The sequence below is a fragment of the Helicoverpa zea genome, chromosome 1 (assembly GCF_022581195.2).
Source record: "Helicoverpa zea isolate HzStark_Cry1AcR chromosome 1, ilHelZeax1.1, whole genome shotgun sequence".
NCBI classification, from domain to species: domain Eukaryota; kingdom Metazoa; phylum Arthropoda; class Insecta; order Lepidoptera; family Noctuidae; genus Helicoverpa; species Helicoverpa zea.
The window spans coordinates 12,317,036-12,341,826 of NC_061452.1; the positions used below are offsets into that span (position 1 = coordinate 12,317,036).

Genomic DNA, 24,791 nt, shown 5'->3' on the forward strand with positions numbered 1-24,791 from the left:
CCCGAAATAACTTTTGTTTTTCCCCTAAAGCAGATTTTGTTGTTCATCACTCAATTAGATTAAAATATCCAGAATCTCATTAATTAAACAGGAATTTTGTAATAAAAGTGATTGAATTTCGTTGGGAAAATGTAAAATATGATACTGTGTAGTACACCCTTGTTAATTAACGAGTTGTCAAAAACTGTAATCCAGGTTTTATTGAAGCTCGGGTTCATATTGATCCGGACAGAATGATAAAATATTGTATTTTGTGGCACGTGTAGTTCTTACAAGCAGTTCTCGTCCCCTGAGCGCTTTTAATTTTACACTGAAATATTTTTCCAAATCGGCCGAGAGTCAAACTTATCAGCTTTATAATATTAATATAGATAGAGTGTATATTCTGTAGCTACATAGAATAGAACCAATAAGGTGTTAGCCTATACTCATTCTGTCAAGAAAATATCAACTGAACCGAGACATAATCCAGCCTTGACCGCCAGACCACTATGCTATGTAATAATACGTAATTCATATCAATTTGCTCCATTTTATAGGTAGCAATTTATGTTGTCAACAGAGCTGGAAAAACATGTAGTTATTTTATTTTTATGTAGTCTTAATATCCTGCAATTTAAAAGCTAATGACCGCATCATTTACAAATTTGGTCCTGCCCACGCAAGACTGCTTTTTTTTTAACTTAAATGTAAAGTCTCTTGATTCATATCCTCGTTTGCAACAACGTAAGTAGGTATTAGAAAAATGAATAAACCTAATATTTAGCAAAATTTTGAATTTCAAAACTACTTCGTGTGTTAATCTTTTGACTTTAGTCTTCATATTATTATCTTCTAATCTAGCAACCGGATTGTTTCCACTTAACCTTACTAATATCATAAATACAAAAGTAAACTCTGTTTTTCTTCTCTTTTCTGGCTTTCACTCCAAAAGTACTGAATGGATTTCGATAAAACTTGACGGTATTATAACTTATACCTACACATTGGAATGATGCGAAAGGTCACAAATAATAAATCCTTAAATAGGCTTTTTATCCTGAGCAAAAGCCCTCAGGAAGCGGGTGAAACCATTGCACAAAGCAAGTATTCATTTCTTTACTCACATGTTGCGCTCTCTTATCATAGTCAGGGTACCAGTCCCCGCTCTCGGCGTCTTCACCCGTATCCAGTAGATCCTCATCGTCTCCTAGATTCTCATCCTCTAGCACCGTGAGACCGTGGAGTTTCTCCAGAGAGTCGTAGGTGCGGTCCTTCGAGTCTTCTTTGCCGTCTACTATGCTGCTAATGTCTTCGTCTGCGTAGATCTGGTGACAAAGGAACAAAAAATTCGGTTAGGAAAATTCAGGTGTTACTGTGTAAGTAGGTATATAATTAATTATGGAATTAGTTTCGGTTCGCGGATCAAGTCAAGCCAGTTTCATTTGATTTGGGTTTGTAGGATTTCATAGTGAATGTTTAGAAATAAACTGAAAAAGTTATGATAAATTGAGTCATGAGGATAGGAACAGATAGGTACATGTGTCTACCTGTATCATCCATCATTGATGAACATATTTATATTTCTAAGATTTATATGTACTTTTTCAATATCAAATCCAAGTCTGGTACATACAATAAACAACATATCTTTAATTTAAAAGAACACTAAAGTTCTAGAACGAAACAACTGAAACTCAATTCAATTGTAGGTAATCAAAATTTAGAGGCGCAATGTAAGCGGGGCATTGTTTGTTGAAACAGTAAAACGTTGCGGGCATCCCATTTCTCTCCATTATATGTTACGTGTACTCCATACGAGGACTTTCTGTAGATTTATACGAGAAGAGGAAATGTATGTTTGTTTGTACACAACACAAGCACAAAGGCTCCGAAACTACTGCACCTACTTCAAAAATTATTTCAGTGTTAGAAAGCTACACTATTACCGAGTAACATAGAGAGACCGTATTTTATCCCGGTATGGGAAGAAATTGTCCAGTCTACAAGGGTCAGCTGTCAAGGGGTATTGGGTTGGTATTGGTTTGCCCAGGTAACTGGGTTGAGGAGGTCAGATAGGCAGTTGCTCCTTGTAAAACACTGGTAGTCAGTTGCATCCGGTTAGACTGGAAGCCGACTCCAACGTAGTTCGGAAAAGGCTCGGAAGATGATGTTGGGAAGAAATTCTCCCAGGTGAAACCGCGGGAAACACCTAATAGTTGGTGCAGTATACTCTCGTTCCTTCCTTCCTGAACAAATACTCAGGTTTATTTGAACGAGAAAGAGGATAAAATACACTGAACAAAATCAGAATCAATCAATAACGCCGTCGAGAGCTCCGAGCTTTAACTGAAATATTTTTACAGAGGGATTAAGTTTCTCGTTTAAAGTGAGTACTTTTAGGCAGTTGGGATTAAAAGAGCTAAATCCAATTTCTTGCTGCAACTTAGTGAAACGTGATTTTCAATGAAGAAATAGGATATTGTGTAAAATATTTACAATGAATGAATTTTCCTTTCAAATTATAGCCGGTATTTCAATACCAGGCACTGTTTACCTGCAACCAATTTAATACAGTAAATATTTTTTTTGATACTTGTTTTTATTTTTTTTTTATTTGTTAATATGTAGAAACAATTATTTAAGTAAATGTAAAACGTCCAAGAGTAATAAAAGAACATTGGAATATGTATACTAGGAAATAAGAGAAAAGTTTAAATAAGAGGATGTCTGCAAAATGTTATTGGAAAAACTGGGAGTACGGCACTTAGAGCCCCCAATACTTTTTTTCTCACAGCGTAAATCTGATCAAATATCCTTGTCAAATAACCACTTACTAAAGTTCCTGACAGCACTAAACAACAACAACTATGTAATATGTAATTGAAGAGAAGAATTTAATTATGCAAACCCCTATAGGGTGAGCAATTTGTCATATCAAGTCATCTCTAGTGATCCATAGCAGCCACATGTTCGTACAATTTGCTCTGGGTAATTGATGTGAAAGATGACGAGTAGGTACACACCACTGTGGAGATGACGACAGAAGGACCAGCATATTTTTTGGTCCCTTAAAGGACGTAAATTACGATTAGGAGTAAGGTTTTTTTGCAAAATCCGCAGTAAATTAAGACTTAGATACGGCTGATTTCGGAAATAATAAAAACCTTTACTCGTTTATTAAGTCCCTTGGTTTAAAAATAAGACGAATCAATCCGACGAAAGACGGACGGAAGAGACGAAAATCCTATTTTATTGTATAAGTATTATAAAATGACGTAGATTTGTTATAACCTTATGGAGAGGAGAGACTCGTGATTGGATAAATGGCATGCCTAGTTTATAAAGCATGCAACGGTGTATTATTGCAGCCTACAAATTGGTGTGCAGTAAACCTTCTACCCAATTCACTCTCTTGTTTCAAGGGCTATCAATCATAATAAATGATAGTAGATACGTTCGTAATACGACGGCCCTTAAAATATTTCTTCAGCTTTATCTCAAATAGAATTATTAGGTATATTTTCTTTGATGTTTCGTATAATAATATCTGGATACAACATGAATTACATTATAAAGAGCAAGCTTGTTTGAATACAATTTACTACATTTTTCATCTAATAGGTACCTATTATCTGGAGCATATTTTAATATTATAAACGGAGCTTATTTTATAACAAAATGTTGTATTAAGCAAGCTTAGAATTTCAAAGAGAATTTCTGAAAATATTTGTTTAACGAATACCTAATACATACGAAAGCTTGGTATTTAATCAAATCAAATCTAACAACGTCAAACGTTGCCAAAATTAATTAAAATAACCCTTAATTCTAATTGATTGTAATAAGGTATGATAGATTTCAGTCTACCTGGCACATGCACATAAGTAATACCTACTACATGGCAATGGCAAATTAAAGGGACCTGCCATTTGTACATACGTAATTAAAAACATTTACTTGGCCTACAAGTTTAGTTAACAAAACAATCAAACAGTTTCCACATGTAGCATTGATTAAGAATCACACGGACGACTTAATTAACTAATCCTTTGCGAAACGTGAGCTTAGAGTATCGCATGTCTCCATTAGCAACCTTTGAACGATATACCTATCACCTTCACACACCATCCAGCTTCATACGAGGGAACGGGATGAAGGATGTTGGTATTAAACGCTTGGTTACAAAAATAAAACGGTTATCGTGGTGTTTGATCGCATGCGAGACGAGGCGAGATTGTATGCGTGTTGTTTTATCAGATGCAATAAAGTAGGATCATAAAAAGTCCGACATTCATTTTGTTAGACTGTCTAATTCATTGTCACTCGTAGGTATTCGTGCTTACATAGGTACATCAATCTGGTAAAATGAGTTTCCAATGTCCCCTGTCTGGTAAAATGTGCCCTTTGATATCAATTTGTCCCAGGCAAGGACCATAAAGTCCAAAGGCAAAGGTTCTTACACACAGGTCGCAGATGCTTACGAAACTTCAATAGGTGCACGATTCCAAGGTCTGGGTCTTATGGAGAACAATCAACTAAAAACTCCATAGACACTCTTTTTAGAAAGACCATTTCAGTAATTGTTATCAAATCAATCTAGATGTTAATTTGGAAATTTAAAGGATAACTCTGTTTATGAAGCGCATGCCAAGAAGGGTTATTTTATGAATAGGTCTGTTTCTTATCCAAGTGCTGGAGGTACACCTAGTTCTCCCGGGACGCAGGTGAAGCTTATTGTTAATAAAGGTAGCCTCGAGACATATCCTTGAAACATTTCGAAAACAGCTGCCCAGACAAATTATCGGGGACTATTTCTTGGAAATATAATTAAGCTCGTAAATTACTCATTAAGTTTATACGCAATAACAATTGTTCAAAGGTGTAATTTATTTATGAAATATTTCATGACTTAATAACTTTAGTATTTAAGCACCCACGTTATTATCTAATTAGTTTTACTTAACTATGCATCAAAACAGTAGTAATTACTTCTAATTTAGTTGAAGTCTCTAGCATGTTTTATTTCAGTTTATATTGTAGAGCCATTGCTTCTCCTCGTGTGGAAAAACCCTACCTCATTAAAAATAATATTATTTCGTATATCTCTTTACCTACGTACTAGACTACATTTCATATTTCCCAATTACCTAAATAATGAGAGAGCAGCCTAGCCTTGGCGGGGTTAGTTAGTCGCAACGCAAGTCATTTCATGGCGTATTTAACACATCCCATTTAGGTCGAGAACACTCACGACATACGTCACACAAATGTACTTATTTACTATGTAAACTAAGTATATAAGCCCTTGTGTACGAGTTCTCACTCTCCCACAAACAAGGGCAAAGTACAAATATTTGTGCCCGCTGTAATTAATGTATCGAGATAATGATGTGGGAATGTTCATCATTTTAGGTAGATAGATACGACGGAGGAAGGAAATATAATCAAGATGAAAGAAGAAAGGTGGGTCCCCGTGATCTTTCTTGCTGGTCAAGAAAAGTACGTTAGGAGGCGTGACCAGTTATGTGAGTCAGTCGATTTGGCGCGCTATTTTCTTAGGTTTTGCGTTATGACATCTCCGCTAGTAATTTTGTTCTCCATGGCAAATACTTTTACTTTGTCTTTTATTATTGATCATCTCTCTTCTCATAATCTGCTTAATAGTAGAATTTGCTTTCTCTCTCGCCCTCGTATTGTTAATTAATCTCGATTATCAAGTTCATTTACGGCACTAATTAGATTACGTATAATCAATAGTTGAAGATTATAACGAGATGTCTAATTAGTATCTTGAGACGTACATAATATGCTACACAGACAAGAGCTATGTCAAACAGGATTAGGCTGTTTGAAATTTGCTGAATAACAGTCTTTTCACACTGGCGAATTTTCCGAGCAGAAAATTCATTCACACAATCTGCTAGTGAGAAAAAGCTGTAGGTTAATGTGAAGTAAAATAATCATGGAACTGACAGAATACTTTTTTGAGCGAATCCCGAATATAAATTGTACGTCGTATGCAGAAAACCAATATGTTTTGTGCAATTTAAGCCTATAATTCAACAAAACAACTGTTTATTATACAGAAGATAATAAGCACTGGTCCTGTACCTGACGTTTCAATTTATCGTCGTCACGCGACACCGAGTAGTTAAGACATCGATCGGAGGACCGGCCAGCCGTGACAAAAGGTTAACATGTGATGGATCATGCACTCTCGATATAAAGAGTATTGCAACAGCAGTCCCGTTACACTGTAGAGCAGAGCTTTCTAGGAATAGCTTTCATATTGATGATTGAATTCAGACCTAAAATACATAGTTTCAGTTCTACATAAAACACAAAATTCAGATCCGACAGAGGAGGGTTCATTAAAAGACACAGTTAATCAAATATTGACTTTCGGGTCAAAGGAGTTATTACAGTTCTCCGAAACCAATTAAAATATCACCGTTTTCCGATGAAGACATTTCCTTGCGACTCGGAGGACCGAAGTTTTCCAATTAAGACGCAACTTACCAAGTATTAGAGGGAGTTTGTTAAGCTCCTTGTAGGCATAAGCCTTTAATATACATTTAATGTTGTTCGCCAATCGATGATGTTATGCACGCGGAAACGTGTGGATGACTGGGGTGAATGACCGGCAATTGTGGCGCCTCTTCGGAACTCTATGTAGCAAGGTATATGTCCCACAATAGTCGATCTATAATAGACTTCGGAGAAATTATCTCTAATATCTCCGCGTGACATTTGTGCGCGTGTTGTCTAGTTAAAGTAACACGGCTTATTGGGTAGACTTCCGCCATTTAAACTCCTTGTTCGTATTTGTCTCTTTTATTGCCAACGTAATTGAAATTGACGTGAAAGGAAGAAAAGATAGGGTCCTTCAGAAAGGTCAGTGTCGTATTGGTACAAGTGCACATGTTTGAACAGATGGTTAAGGAATGTAAGGTTGGGCTCATATCAGTAAAATGTGACTGTAGCGGTCAATACTTTTTGGAGCCCTGTAATAACGAGGCAATGTTATTTCAAGATTTTGTTTTTCTTTCAACACTTCGTGTGTTTTTATTTTACGAGATTTGTCTTATTCCCGACGCAGACATTTTTAGATATCCATTTTAAACTTTTTACTCGCGGTGCACTGAATCAAGGTGTTTATAAATTAGTCAGTAATAAATTCGAACGTCGCGCTTGATCAATGAGATGACGTGTTAATTAAGAGGTGTCTTGAAATATATCCAAAGAAAATGTGGACAGAGAAGTTAATAAGAGAATTCCGATTTCAGATTTGGTTAGTAGTCGGTTTGTTTAAATTCACATAATTTTGCAATCCTTATAAAGAAGGAAGCTTAACTCCAAAACATCTCGAATTCCGTTCTCATGCAAAATTGCCGTTAAAGTATCTATCGTTTTATCTTCAATAAATTATAAGCTTCGGCTAAACGCAAACGAGTAATTTGGCGGTCCCAAACTCGCAAAAATAAAAAGCCCTTTAATTTCCGAGCTTTAAAAAAACCGAATCCTTGCATAAGAGATACAGAGAATTTTACCGCCAAACAAAACCGACGCATAATTACGCGCGTATTTTTATCACAAAGAGGCAAAGTGAATAAAAGGCGCACAATTTATGTGTGCAATCAATTGGCGTCTAATTTGGTCGTGACAGTCGCACCGCCACTGAGGACCACGTGGTCTGATGTTTCATTATGCTGTCATGTTATGCAAGTATTTGTGAAGCTCAGAAATGCATTCTTTGGATTAGTCACAGAATAATGTGCTGTTTTGGTTTGAAATTTATTTTTAGGTAAATAGTTTTGATTCACATTTGCGCATATTAGGCAATACTGCCAAGTGCTAGTTTTGCTTTGAAACCGTAGTACGTAATACAGGGAGATACATTTTAATTAATTCCTTTCAATTAAATGTTTGATCAACATTAAGCTATGAAAGGTTGAAGCCTTTTATATTTAACCGTGCTTATATATTCTCTTTAGGTATATGTCCAAGTCGGTCACTAAAATGGCTCTTGCCTAAAACTTTTGCAAGTCAGCGCACATATTGCATGACGCTGAAAATGTTCGTTCAGTAACGTAATTCTTTAGAATCACTAATGGATCTTTACACAGACCTTCCTTTTTAAAATGTTTTAAAATAAGTTTTATCTGCCAAGGAGGTACTTACTTACTTAGCCTACATACTTCATCATCCTCCGAGCCTTTTTTCCCAATCATGTTGGGGTCAGCTTCCAGTCTAACCGGATTCAGCTGAGTACCAGTGCTTTACAAGAAGCGACTGCCTATCTGACCTCCTCAACCCAGTTACCCAGGCAACCCGATACCCCTTGGTTAGACTGGTGTCAGACTTACTGGCTTCTGACTACCCGTAACGACTGCCAAGGATGTTCAATGACAGCCGGGACCTACAGTTTAACGTGCCATCCGAAACACAGTCATTGGTGTCTAAGAAATACTTAGAAAGTACATACAAACTTAGAAAAGTTGCATCGATACTTGCCTGACCTGGGATCGAACCCGCGCCCTCATACTTGAGGTTGGTCCTTTACCCACTAGGCCACCACGACTTCTTAGCCTACATATTTAACCTATGATAAATGTAGTCTACGATGTTTTTACAATAAAATGAAAATATTATCAATCAGTCATTTTTATTCGTATTTACTTAGTAAAATACAATTATAATCATAGCTTAAAATAAAAGGCATTAGAAGCTTTTCTCTTCTTCAATTTTCATCACCAAGCAACGAAAACGGGTATTAACATAATTATTCTCTTTACTCATAATTGTTCGCTCGCTCAATTTGATATAATACATTTCTAAGCAAGATTTAAACGCTTAAGTTAAAATGTTGTCTCCAGACATGAGCTTACATAAATGAACTTATATCTCGTAGTTTTTTTTTATTTAAAAGCTTATTTTTCAGCGATATACCTACCTAACTATCTTGTTTCCAAAATCCAGCTCATTTTGTAAAAGAACATAACAGAAAAACACAGTTTAATTTTAATTTAATTTAATTCTTCATATTCAATGTAACAAAAGCTGAAACTTTTTAAAATAACAGTCTGAAAATCGTAATTTAGGTCAACTGCACCATTATTGACTTGCCTGTGATAAATACGTGGCCATTCATTATAATACAAAAACAATTGAATTTCAATTCATGAATATGCATTGTTTAACGTTCCACTTTTAATTGCATTTATTGATTGGACAAACTTGGCTGATAATAATTAATTAAGTAGTGTTTATTGAATTTTACACAATTATTGTTATGATCAAGTGGTGAAACGAAATAGTTGATGTTTGTTTAAGCTAGAGATGTGAAAAATATCAGATGTTACTTTGAAATTAAAAGATAGATTAGAACACCACAAAAACGAATTATGAAAAACTATATAGTATTCTATGTCCATATCTAATTAATAAAACTAGGTAAACAAAACACACGACAAAATAAACACAGGCATTTAGGTACGTTCACGACTAAAGTCATAACTCTTCATTTACAATTTACCGCAGCCGAGTGAAATGAGAAAATATTTGACAGCGGTTGCCTCGCAAACGGAGACGAGTGACGACACAACATTGCATTACTAGGAGATTACTTTTTAACTTAATTTTCAAGAAGTTGAAGAAGTTAAGTCTAGATGTAGCCTCGCAATACCTAAGGACCACATTCATTAAAAAGAATCTCCCATTTTTTGTACCAAGATTTTTCCATTGAATGCTCTGCTAGGTTCCGCATTCGTTAAATAACCAGTTCCTGGAATGTTTCTGGTTTAAAAAGATTTTTATTGAACTGCACAACTCATTATTAACAGGTAACCATGTATGTGATGGATAATATATCCAGAATATGTTCGTAAAACCCTCAAAATAATCACGTAAAATGCAACGAACACAGATGCCAACATTTTATGAGTCAAGACCACACGCCATTCAGGTCCGAAGATAAGATAAAAACATAATTTAAGCGCGCGGATTACTTCTCAATGGATTCCATTCTTATATGGCAACAGAATGTTAAGCACGTTGTATATAATTCAATAATCCCCGAATCACGTAAAGGATCGTTGGCAAGAGATCACTGAGGATAAAATACGCGAATTTCGTCCGAAAGATTGTTTTTTCGGGGCACACGGTTGGAGGTCTTTGACCTGTACTACACAGAATCGCATACATTTTAGGACATATACGAGTGTTTGTAATTTCGGCGACCTATTTTATGGAGATAATCTAAACAGTTTTACGGTGTCACCTATTTGCCGCGTACAAATTTGCGAGTAAATTGAGCGGGTAAGTGGATTGGTTGCCAGCATCCCTGGTGACCCGTAAATGCAAAATGGCTGCCAGGGATGTAGCATAACTATTTTATATAATGAGAGTTGGAGGAGCTGAATGTAAAGTCTGTTGTTTGTTAGGAATTCTAGACATATGCCGTCTTACCACAAAAACTTTTTAACGTCAGTTTAAGACTTGTCTAAAAAAATGTCAAATTATGACGTTGACATATGGTTCATTTTGGAGCCACATTTTTTTTAGACAAGTGTAAAACAGTGGTTAAAGTTTTTGTAGTAAGGCCATCAATTTCCAAGCTATGGAAAACTGAAAGTGTAGGATGTATTTTTTTTTTGTAATTCTTTATAGACGATGGAAATTCTATTTAGGCTACTACAAAACAAAGTCTTAGTCATCCTAACACACTGACACAATTTTCTTCAACTCCAAATATCGAGAAAAACATGTTACAGTTTGTCTTTGTGAGCAATATTTCCGCCATAAACAATATAAATTCGTATTCTGGGTGGTCCACAAACGTTTTACGAGTGTTTCCGGGTTTCAGATGGATGCGTTTCCTCTCCGATCCAATTTACGAAATAACTGACATGTTTTGCTCCCGCCAAAATGAGCTCAAAATCCTTTATGACATTTCACGGACTTCTTAATTTTTTTTATTGAGTATGTACAAAAAAGTGTTATTGTTGGATGAAAAATTGCGAGCTCAAAGGTTGAAACTTTCTAGGTAGGTTTTTTTACAGATGGACAATGATGTTTGAATTTCAGGTTTCGGGCTGTCAAAAGCCCTTTTAATGCTTTTAGTAAACAGAAAACAAATGTCAAATAAAAAACAAAACATTTATTAAAATGTCAAAAAAGCTTTTATTCAATCCCTCTACTACACGGACTGTCAAAATTAAAATCGGAATGTTTAAATTAAACAGTGCAAATACACACGTGCTAAATTAACACATTGATTGTAATACAAAACGAGCTGTTGTTATGACAGCTCATTCAAAAAATACACATGGCTTTGTGGATCAACGAACCCCGTAACATTTGGCGATGCATCAGCACAAATAAAACAAAAGACTAGAGCTAATAGATCGCGCATCTATTCATAGATTAAAAGATCTGTATTCTTCTACGAAACAATACAAGATCTCCTAATTCTTCAAATGGTCAATAAATGCGTCTTGTTGCTCCACTTAGGTACCTATGTTCTGCAGCCACGCCACGAGATGCCAGATAAAAAATGACACTTTTCAAATGTAGAACCCAATCATCGATACCACAAACTCTTTACAGACCACAGATTATATGTTTACTTTCTACCTACACAGTGTGGCAAGGGAAATAGTTTCATTCCTTACGACTGCAAGCTGACCTTTGAAACTGCAACACCCACATAGTTTTCTCCAGTTTACCCGAGTACATGACTTGCATTGTAATGAAACAATTGCTTAACTGCTGTGGGTCTCTCCACGTGTATGTGAAGTTGGATTAATTTCTGTAGGGTTTTAGTGAACTTCGATATCAAACACAACAAAGTTGGAAGAATTCGATATATTTGTTTCTGTATTTATCGTTCACCATGATGTGATCTATAAAGGAGGGAAGAAACTGCTGATCTTGCGTTTTTAGCCGACTTCCCAAAAATGGGGTTCTGGATTCGGATGTCTGTAACTTTTTAGATACTGAAAATTAATATTTTCAATAACATATACGAGATACGCTTGACATGTGCAATTTAATGTTCATTCATTAAAGTGCGTTTAACTGTCCTAAACTGTACTTATCTTAAGAACGAATATATCTCAATCAACACATTTTGGACGCGATCTATTTTTTAGTCGTAATGTTGGAAGTCTATTCCTGCACTTTATATTCGAAGCGAGTGACGCATGCACTAGAATGCTAAGCATGCATGCTACTATTTATTTTATGGCTTGTATCGCAGCGAGAATCGAATATAATGGTTTAGTACTTAATCAAATAAGTAAGTAGGAAAATACTATTGTTTACGTAAGATTTTCCTGAAAAATTATTGAAATTAGTGAAGTTTTCCTCCTCTAAATTGGCAGTTTTTAATAGTTTTTATTCCCTCTTTGTTTTACCCTCATGAAATATTCAGGTCTAACGTATATAAATCGAATTGAAAATCAAAATCAACTCATTAATAATCAGCAAATAGGTTTTATCAATACGAGGTTCGCAAAGCTGTTACTGTTACAGCCTTTTTATCGTCCCACTGCTGGGCTGCGGCCTCCTCTCACATGGAGAAGGATTGAGCATTAATCACCACGCTTGCTCAATGCGGGTTGGTGATTTCAGACTTTATAGTCCAGGTTTCCTCAAGATATTTTCCTTCACCTTTTTATCGCAAAGCTACTGACAAAAAATTAGCGGCAAAGCGACGTTCCATATTTAAAATGCAACGTCAAAACATTCTCGTTCCTATTTACGCATGACTAAGGTCTTACATATTTTGGCGCAGTTGACTGACTGATAGAACTTTAAAATGAACATTTTTTTTTTAGTTGACAGTTCTATCAGTCAGTACAAAAAAATGCTATTCTCCCTTGATTTACAGCTGTCAACTGCACAAAACATTCGCTACCTCTATACATAAAATGTGTAAAGTGCTAAGCACAGAACTCATTTCTCTCATATGTATCATTTTAGCTGTACCCACACATTATAGGTAAGTAGGTACATATGAAGTTTCTCAGTAAATGGAGCGTTGCCAACGATTGTTTCGATACTTCCTATCGTTTTAATTTTGTTGTGATGGCATAGCTTTCGGCGACCGCCATCATTGGCGAGTTTTAGAAACTAGTACATCATGGCTAATAGTGGCATGGAATTAGCTGTGTATGCATACCTGAGAGGTGCACCTGTGGTACCTATATTAGACGGGTTAGAATACCTACTGACTAGTTCGTGTGACTAAGCTAGAATTGTTCTTTTATATTTTGCTCAGAAGGTCGTAAGCATTTTTTTCCAAAGGTTTCACTTTAATTATTTTTACGTACCTACATTTTGTGTACAGTACATGAACGGTACATTTCGTGTCTATATTTTAACATATTTTTAGTTTTTAAAACTACGCATTTTGCTGAGGTCACGAACTCAGAGGACCAAAATAAGAACAGGGTTCCGGGTCCTTTTAGGATACTCAAATAAGGACCCGGTGGTATCATTTTACGGTTGCGTATTTAACATGCGAATACAAACACACATTTCCTCAACGTGAAAGCCAAAATATTATCCCAACACCATCTGCATCAACTCTCATATAAAAATAGTAACAATAAAGATGTGAAATATATTACACATGCGTTGTATTGACGCGCAAATCTGCCGTGCGCGTCAAAAGATAGCATCGTGAATTATTGAAGCTCAATTCAGCGTTGAATTATTGTCAGTTTATCTGTAAACAGCTTAGAGCTATTAAACAACCGGAACCGCTTTGAGAACAAGTTTCCAAGTCTGCCAATTTTCGCGGGTAGGGTGTAAGACAGCGCAAGAAAAGGTGACAGCATTTTTGACCAAATTGTTACGCACACACACGTCAAAATAGTTTATTCATGCTTTTGGCACAATTTAATATATAATGGTGGACAGCGTTCTCTACCAGTCTTCCACAGGGTGATGATGAAATAGAATTATCCACGACAAGCATAAACTTACTTTACGCACATATGTATTTACATTCGAGTATGAGTCGTGCTTAACTAACCTTGACACAAGGGTTGACATAGCAATTTCGTCTCCGGTTGGTTAACTAATCTGGAGTAAACAGATAATGGGAGATTTAAGCGTCAATGAAGCTTAACGGGCGAGCTTCCAAAGCCAGCTTTGCGTCGTTTTCTATAATAAACAGTTTAGATCGGGAGATAATAGGGTTTTATTGACTGGTTTGTATGATAGAAGCTGTTGAGCTTTCAGCTTAGGCTTTCGTTAATCCCTTTACGATATGTAAAGATTTCTGTATGGTAATGAGCTTTTAAGTATATAAAATATAATAACGTAAAATTTAAGAAGGCAACAAAAGTACAAAACCGAAAAGCAATAACCGTCAATTTTAACGAAAATTGTTTTCACGATTTATCGCGAATTATCAGCTTTCTTAATGGCCATAGTATGAACATTATTAACAAATACGCATTTAATTCGAAATTCAATGAAGATAACGCATTCAACATTAAAATGCAAACATCCGAATAAAGAACTATAATTTTTAAGTTGGTTAAAATCAGACTGAAACATACATCAACATAGCTTTCATAACAAACTACACACGTAGGTATATGATATGTCGGGAGCAGCTGACATGCTTCTTTCCACACTACTACATAATAACGTATATAACGAACTGTAGGTACATAGCTATACTAGGTATATACTATACTGTGTTAGGTAACTTGCCCTGCGTGCTAAAATTATTGGAAATGTATTACTATTTCAAGGTTTGTTGACGTCAAGAGTTCAAAATAGCGGAACGTTTGAGAAATCTCACATTTTCTGAAGGCGGAAGATTTTATATCTTGCCCGTGTTTGTAGAAATATTCCATAGGTTTGTGTTTGAAAATATATTCAAAATATAGAAACTTGGTATTCACATATTTGCTTTGAAGGGTCGAAAATATATAAAGGAAAGTGTATGTAGGTTTTCTGAAAAAAAAACTCTACGTCATATCTAAACCGAAAAGTAATATCTATGATATTTGTTTATATTGTCATGGGTCTATCATTAGATAGATAGATAGATATTCTTTATTAGGTACACCAATGTTACATTTTTGATCTTAAACTAGGTAGTTAAAGTAGGTGACATAATGGGCGGTCTTATCGCTAAGAGCGATCTCTTCCAGACAACCTTAGGATGGATTGAGACGAGAAGGAAAAGATTATATATGGTAGGCAGTAAGGCAAAGTGTACACTTGCTCCAGCAACTTGTGTACCTATAATAATATTGTTGTCATAAATACATAAACTATAAACTATTATATTTATTATCATTTTTATTTATTTGTTGGATCGCCTAACATACTGATATAATTAAAACTGAAATGTAGTTGTACTTATTTATGAAATGATCACAAGGCAAAGTTCACATAAATATAAACAAGCTTTAAAAATAAAATTCAATCCGAACATATCAACGCCTACGAATTCACGAAAAGAATATTATTAAGTACTTTCCTATATAATATTTATATTCAAAAATTCAGCAAACGTTTCTTCAACCTACACTCGCATAAAAATATTTCACAAACAGACATTTCAGAACTCAACCTACATGCTGAAAAAGGAGGATAAGCCCCCTTTATTTTGGAAAAGAGATAATTGGAGTGGGATGGGATACCCATCAGCAATGGGGCAGTTGAAATGTTCCATTAAAAGCGTTACCCAATATAACATTTATCCATCACGAACACACCCTATAAGTATACACACTTCTATGCATACCAATAAAAAAAAAAACAAATATCTGAATTGAGAACGACCTCCGTTTTGGGAAGTTAGTTATACGTACATTACAAAAATACATAAAATCTCAGTTATGGATTGGTACATAACAACAGTTCAATGTTGCCTAATTTTGGACAAAATCACAGGTGAGCTAAGTTATATAAGGTACACCAAGTAATTTGTAACTATGTAGCAGCTAATATTGTAGCAAAGTGTGATGCAAACTTTTGTATTGAAAACAAAACAAACTGACCTGTATTGATATAGCAGTATTGCAACAACATAGTGCAACCCCCAAGCCGACCACAGCAATGTTCTAGATTTCCTCTAGCATCGAAATTTTACAGCAAATATCAGTAGAAATAATTTTTAAAAGTATTTTTCTACTGTTACCTACTGAACTGATGGTTTTACTTACTGTAGCTTTACTACCATACACATCAAGATTATTTTATGTTGTTAGTCTCTAGAGATACATTTTATTTATAATCTGCTTCTAAAGCAAAGTAAATATATTGCGTTCATTGCATCTTATAACACAAGACTGCACCCTAAGCCTCCTCTCAATACTACCACAGAATTATGCGATACTAGATAGAACACATATAGCGTCTTGGGAAGGATTTACCCCACGTCCACTGTCTAAGGATTTGCGTGTCCGCTTCGACAAGCGTATGCAAAGGCATTGTAATGTGCTTTGCAAATGGTGAGGATACGGTATGACGAGCTTAAGCTGTGTTTACTGCAAAAACTGTATGCTCAAGAACACTTGGGAGGTATATTAGAATCTCTTTTGTAAAGATCAATGCGTTTTATAACTTAAATGTATTAGAATATAGGTATATCACATTGAAAAAAGACAGCCGTCAAAAAATGACAGTAATGAAAAGAAGTATTTTGGTTTTAAAACTTTGTCCTAATAAAAGTTTAAAAACTGCTACTATTTGAATAATATTGGGGACTTTCGTAAATAATACACCTACGCATGTACAGTACACATAGGTACGTCTATAATTTTCCTCACGTTTCTCCTTATTGTGGTCCAAAATACTCGGTTGAGCAACTTATTTACAAAATATGATTATTGGATAAGTTTCATGTTTGTTTGGGATTCAGATAGATACTGAGTGGTAGAAACTTTTTGAAGACTCTCTATGGTATCTTAGTAAGTACCCAAACTACATAGGTACAGATAATTGATATATGTATATCCTACTTCCTACTTATATTATAAATGTGAAAGTTTGTGAGAATGTATGGATGTATGTTTGTTATTCAATCACGCAAAAACGGCTGGACCGATTTGATTGAAATTTGGTATGTAGAGAGGTGATACCCTGGATTAACACATAGGCTACTTTTTATCAACACACCACGCGGGCGAAGCCGCTGGCGGAAGCTAGTTACAGATAAAATTGATTGAGCTTGGAAAGTTCTGAAAATAAAATAAATGTAACTTACGATAGTTTGAGAAAATCAGTTTAAAAAATCCTAACGATAGCCATTACTAACTCGCATCGGCCAAATTATATAAATGGCAGGCCTTCATTTTAATATTAAATGTTAATGACTCGTACACCCATTTCACTTATCTGCAAACTAATAACAAATCACAATTACAGTATTAAAATTTTTATTAACATCAACTTTGGCTTTTTCACTGCTTCACTTGGGAATTTGATCTTTTAATTATACACATATATTTTTGCGAATAATATTCTCAAGCCCTACTCATACACGATATAATACTACGGAGAAAATTATATATCAAAGTCGTCAGCATAAAGGTCTCGGTTAAAAATATAAAATCGTTCTCTCTGACTGCCTTCAAAGCTGCTTATGTGCTTAGCTTTGAACAGAGCATTTGAAATATAACGTTTCATGTGAAAAAGGAGGCTTTTTGATTCCGTTTTATTTTTTTAAATGTCACCTATTACGTATGTGAGGGAAGTTCGCTGTTTCCCGAAATTATCTTCAATTCGTGTTTTTGTTGACCTATTTACTTTCTCTAATAAAAACATGCATGAAGGACGCTTGCTCGGTTTCTCGCAAATATCAATGTTTTTTAGGTACCATTTTGACACATAAGCAGTTACAATTTTCACAATATTATGGTATTAAATGAAAGGTAATTTATTCATCTCCACGTTAAATGCATTATAATTACACAGTCCCATACTTTTTTTTTACACAATTTCGTTTTCACCGCCGGAAGAATCATAAAAAAGTACAAAAAAAGGGGTCTGAATAAGTACGTGTAACCCTAATGTGGAGTTTATTTATAACTTCCAATAATAAAACAATCACAGCTAATGTATTTTTCTACACGGTCAGCTATTTTTTTTTGACATACATAAACCACTTTATAATTTACAATAAATTATAAAATCACTCTCAAATTTCTTCATACATTTTTTCGCTATGCGCACGTCTCGGACCGTCATTCCGCGCTCAGACGCGCTCATGGACGCATGGGTGTATCGCTTTGTCGGAAAAAATAAATACGTAAAATCTAAAATAAAGAGTGTAACGATTTGTGTACTGGGACTGAAATACGTTGATACTTTTTCGGATCAAAACAAAAGTAAGTACGGCCATCATGTTGTATCATGGCCGTACTTACGTACGTACTTATTTTTAGAATTGTATAGATAATAGATACCTATTAAAATGACAGTAATATTTTTTTTAATTCCAAATGGCGGGCACATTTTTTTTAATAATTTGATATTATGAGTAATCAATTAAAAGATTTTTGGGGGTTGTGATTTTGAAAATGTGTATTTATTTCATGATGGCGAACTTTTTTTTATGAAATAGTAAATTTTTTTACAGATGCCACGGCCAAAAAAATTTGGATATAGATCAAAAAAAATGTTGGAGTTTACCCAACTACAGTAAAACCAAAGAAGAGTTATGATTTTGACAGGCTTTGTATGTATGTATGTGTGTATGTTCATAATTTATGTTATATAAATTAATGTTTTTAAAATCATAATGATGGAAACACGACAAATGAGACACGACAACCGTTTTTAATAGTCTGCATCAGGACCGCCGTCACAAATCACCGATCCTCTCGAAATACATATAGAGAGTTGCTACCTAATTGCTACCAGCTACCATTAGTTGCTACCAATTGCTACCCTCGTGGTTTTGAAGATATTCAGCATCCTACGGTGACAGCCATTCTGATATTTTTTGACTTTTGAAAATGCACCTCAGAGGGTTTTATAATAAACAAAAAAAGCAAATGGTATTACCAAATTCAGGGCCAGTTACGAGTAACTGGTCAAAACCAATGCGTATTTGCCGTATGGACTGGCAATGTCAAAATTAAATATGCATTTGTGGAACGAAACGACCAGTTCTGGAAGGAAAACATGGAAGGACATTTAGTTAAATTCTACAACACCTGTTTACTTCCAGAACTGGTTGACCCACGATACACTAGCCTTAGGGACCATAGTTTACATTCAAGAAAAATATTGACTGTTAAAAATAATTCTTAAAAATATGTTAATTTTGTCATTTTGTTTTTATATTTTTTTGGTTGTTTACTGTTTTTATTTTTTACATTTTAATTTCTCGCAACGGTTTTTATTTTCATCCAAAATACTTATGTATAGAGGGGTTACTTAGTGCTGAATCCCCCAGTACTCATATAATCCGATATGACAAACACATCACACAAAATTTAAATATCATATCAATAAGCGTGAAACCCTTTACAAACACTAAGTTACAACTAGTTACAGTCGAAAAAAAATAATATAATATAAAAAATCTTGCAAGTATCAAATTTCGTTGAGTGATGTACAAAATCTGGCCAACAATGGCTTCTATGTGTGTGTGAGCGCAATGTCGTTGTGTTGCCGCTAGTTTACCTAAAATTGAGCGAGTGAGAAATGTAAAAGCGTCCTGAAATGAAAGTCTTTGAGTGATTTATAAAACAGTTCTAAGAATCGACAGTTCAGTTTATAACTTCCGAAGTAATTTTTGGTCGGTACCCCAACATTTATTTTCAATACATAGCGTTATTCATTATTGTTGTAAATAGCTATATTAAAAATGGAATATCTACGGAATTCTATAGTACTAAGCAAAAGTTGTTGCAAAAATTCGAAGCAAAACTTTACGAGAACTCATTTGCTTTGACTGTGACTCTGGGGAGTCTGAAAACTTTTTGGAATTTTTAGTTATATCGTTCTAAATTAATGCTTTCTTGGACATAAATGCGAGTCGCAGATACTGCTAGCAATATTTCGTTTTGTCGAAATACCGAGATTTTTAAATGTGTCTGACCTTTACAGTTTTGTATCTTTAAATTATTTCAGGAATACACAAGTGACTACTACAATTAGGGATTAGAAGTATCCTTTCCCAGAAAAGAGTATATCTTTACTTATTTCTGTAGTTTCAACTGTTTTCCATGACAGTTCATCCAACTAAACATGAATGTACCGATATACATTTTACGTTCTCAGATAACATAGGCCAAACGATTCACAGTGCTAACAAGGCGATTTGGACGCGTTTCACAGTCCAGCGATTACGAAGCTTTCATGTCAGTGTGACGTGAGTGCAACTAGAGCAGTTTGTGACGTCACGCGATCGTCAATTACTGCAGCTGCAGTAAACTGAGCGTGATCGGGAACGGTGGGAAAATTGATGCTGTTTCATACTTAGACACAGAATATTGGGACAAAGGCAACTGTTACGTTAATTGGTGGTAAGGGTTACAAAGTATTGAGTTTTTATCAATTATTATGTGCGTTATACCTTTTTTTTAAAAAAAAAAGAGAATCCGCTTTTTATAATAATAATAAACATTTATTTTCAGATAACACAGATCCACATTGTTAGTAGTTAATAACTTATAAACTAATGTTAGTTAACAAAATTAAAAATAAATAAAAGCTAAATAAAAATCCTTACTCTACTCGCCCCCTGCCAGACCCATGGCTCGAGGTATCAATATTCATGTGAACATTAATACATCGACCCAAGTACGGGCAGTCCAACCTACTGGCTATCATACTCAAAACGCTGTTATATGTTATTATATGTATAGATTTGTTTATAGGTAAACAAATCTATACATATAATAAATCTGTAAAAAAACTGTGTCTGTACATTGAATATTTTAAAAAAATAATAATTGGGTGGGGTTTAGAAACAGTAATGGAGCACAAATCCAAAAAAAAAAATCTGTCTGTATGTCTGTATGTCTGTATGTCTGTTTGTTTGTACACGCTAATCTTCCGAACTACTGAACGGATTTCAATGATTTTTTCTTTGTTGTATTAGTATTAAGCCTGGTCAACATATAGGCTATAATTTATCTTCGAAACTTGAAGACCTGATGCAGAACTCCAACAGACCAATAAAACTATAAGAGATACAAATATGGTGCCGTGGCAAAAATTGTTTCATTTGATGAGCATTTTCAGCTGAGACAATAAATTTTAAGATCTGGAACACCTGATGTGGAACCCCAAGAGCCCAGCTTCTCTGTACCATATACAGGTATGACGTTTTAGCAAAAGTTGTTCAATTTGATAAGCACTTTCTATTGACTTATACAAATTGAAGATCTAAAACATCTGATGTGGAACTCCAGGGCCCAGCCAGACTATAGCATATAGAGGTATGACGTTTTAGCAAAAGTTGTTCAATCTGATAAGCACTCTCTGTTGACTTATAAAAATTGAAGATGTAAAACACCTGATGTGGAACTCCAGGAGCCCTGCTAGACTATATGAAGCATATGAAGATATGACGTTTTAGCAAAAGTGGTTCAATCTGATAAGCACTCTCTATTGACGCATTTTTCTTTTCTCTCTCACACAAACAAATAATAACGAAGATACAACAACGCTTGATTTTCGGGTTAAGTCACTGCTTAGTACAAATTTTACATACCTAAACGTGGCGTCACGAGCCCCCACTCTCTAACTTTGTTGCATTATATCTCATTATTATTTTGTATGTCTCTTCCAGACCTCGGGACTACAGAGTTCCGAATTTTTGGGAGGCAAACGTGGGGCCGAAGCCAACACGCTGAAGTCCTTTTGAGACAACTTTAATGAAATGGTGACACAAAACCGACGATTATCCCTTTATACACTATAGAAATGAATCCAAGGACAATCCCCGGTGGACGTCGTTAAAAAAAAGACAATCCCCGGTTCTGTGCTAAACTATTGCTAACTATGGAGGAAAACTACTTGGGCTATTGTGATGGGATGTTAGTGGATGACAATGTATTAGGTACATGTAAAAACGGCAGGTGGAGACTCGCCACCTCACTTACTGGGCCCCCGGGAACCAGTCACTGTATAGCAACAAGAGGGCAACAGGGACATGAGCGGCTGAAGGGTGAGAATACCTCGGCGGACTTTAAACGCAGATTACGCGCTCCCTGTGCTTACCATGAGGCACCTATCCTCCGAGCAGGGCTACTAATCCTGCTTTAGCGACTCCACTCTGGACGGCCAAGCCAAGCCAGAGGCGTGAGACCTACCCCCGTCATGGTTCACTCCGACCGGCCGGAGATGGGGGACAGTATACCTACACTCCCTGGAGAACTCAGTATATATAGCCCCGCGGGGTCGTCATCAGCCTCAGATGTCCTGCGGTGCCTATATCTCATTATTATTGTCGTTATTATCTCAAGAGCCTTTGTCCCAATTATGTTAGGGTCGACTTCCAGTCACGATGCAACTGAGTACCAGTGTTTTACAAGGAGCGACTGCCTATCTGACCTCCACAACCCGGTTACCCGCTCAACCCAACACCCCTTGGTAAGACTTACTGGCTTCTGACTACCCATAACGACTGCCAAGAATGGAATGTTCAATGACAGTCGGAACCTACATTAACATCCCCTCCAAATAACGGTCGTTGGTATCCAAAATATACGTAGAAAGTACATACGAACTTAGAAAAGTTGCATTGGCAGGCACTTGCCAGACCTGGAATCAAAGACGCACGCTCATACTTAAGAGATTGGTTCTCTACCCACTAAACCACCACGAATTCCACTAAGTCACCACGACTTTGTCATCTATTTAATGTTTTTTTACGTAATATTTTTGCCACACACAACTTAAATGCGGACTAATTAGAATCACTACTTTTATCCCTATGTTCACGTCTATTGCGACTATTCAGATCTTTGATTTTGCTGACCCCGTAGTCGCTGGCATAAGGGACAGGATCCGCGTACGAAGTCGCGGGCAGAAGCTAGTACCTAATAAATACGTATCCACTAAATTACCTACATTTAAATGTTATAAAAAATATTAGCTATAGCAAGTATATTAACCACAATACCTTCAACGTTATTAAACATAGAAAGCATGACTGATAGCAGTTTTCATAAACAAATTATTCACAGCAGATGAAGGTATTTCAAAAAACCCGAGTGTGGATGAAAGTGGACGAGTACGTATTGGCGAACTCATAAACATCGCTTAACGTGTAACGAAGAGCTTATCATTTCAGAAACCCCCACTCTCTCGGACTTTCCGATACGTAATATTCCATTGGGTTGGAGAGAGAATAGAATAAGTAGAGTTTGAAGTGAATATGTTGATCAAAATCTAGCGAGGACGAATATCATCATCAGCCTTTTTTTAATCGTGCCCCTGCTGGGCATAGGAATCCCTCTCACTCAGAAGAGGGCTAAGCGTTAATCACCACGCTTGCTCAATGCAGGTTGGTGATTTTAGACTATATAGTCCAAGTCCGATCGGATCCATTTTTTTTATTAAGAGACCTACATCTTTAATAGTACTTGAGCAATTGTAATCCAAGCAAATTCAAACCAAACAAAATAATTAAATCTTTATACGTGAGTTGGAATTTTCCACAGTGTAAAAGAAATAGAACCATATAAGTATTTGGAATTACATTTGTAGGTTGCTGTACTCATACCTAAACAGGTTTTAGCCTAAATCTTCCTTGTTTATGGCTAATTAATAAACAAGTAATATAGTCTATGAATAAGCGGAAATTAGTCACAGAATGATAGATAGGAATAGCCATTAACTTGAAGTAAATAAGTTTTAGAACAATTAATTGGAAATGTTTGACCACAAAGTCAACCATTTTGTGATAAAGGGTTTATGAATCATATTGGCAAGAACGGGGGTTTAACAGTGGGTATTGACCACAGATTATTAAATACTAGCTGTCGCCCGCGACTTCGTCTGCATGAGCAATATAGAATTTCCAATTTCGTTTATTTAATCATTCATTGCCCAAGCCCCGTAGGTGATAGCGTGATAATATATAGCCTACGTGTTGAACCGGCCCCCAGGTAATAGTCATGCAAAATTTGATTTAAATCCATGTAGTACTTTTTGAGTTTATCCGAGACAAACATACAGACAAACAGATAAACAGACATACAGACAAAAAATCTAAAAACTACATATTTGGGTTCAGAATCGATTATGGATCACCCTCCAAGCATTCTTTTAAAAAAATATTCAATGTACAGTTTTGACTTTCCTGTCATTTTATTATATGTATAGATTACTTCAGCTAAGTACATAATGTAAATACATCTCCGGCCTGCCGGAGTGAAGCATGACGGGGGATAGGTCTCCCGCCTCTTGGCTTGCCTTCATCGGCCGGTCAGAGTGGACTCGCTAGAGCAAGGTTAGTCCTGCTCGGAGGGTAGGTGCCTCGTGGTAAGTGGCGAGTGGGCCGGTGATGCTGGACCCACAGGGAGCGCGTGATCTGCGTTTAAAGTCCGCCGAGGTATCCTCACCCTTCTCAGCCGCTCATGTCCCTGTTGCCCTCTTGTTGCTTTTCAGTGACTGATTCCCGGGGGCCCAGTAAGTGAGTTGGCGAGTCTCCACCTGCCATTTTAACATGTATTTAATACATTGTCATCGGCAGGTGCCATAGTTCCCGTAGTTTCCCCATTCCTAGTCCATTAGCATCCCATCACAATAGCCTAAGTAGTTTTCATCCATAGTTAGCAATAGTTTAGCACAGAACCGGGGATTGTCCTTGG

The 24,791-nt window shown here is 35.9% G+C and overlaps 1 protein-coding gene across 1 annotated transcript in view; it reads right to left on the bottom strand.

Moving 5' to 3' along the window:
- The window catches only part of LOC124632541 (protein eiger), a 60,112-nt gene that overhangs the window by 20,390 nt on the left and 14,931 nt on the right, over nt 1-24,791 (bottom strand). The window contains exon 2 of the mRNA XM_047167446.1: nt 1,107-1,307. Coding sequence (XP_047023402.1) covers nt 1,107-1,307 — 201 coding nt within the window. The remainder of the gene's footprint in view (nt 1-1,106; nt 1,308-24,791) is intronic.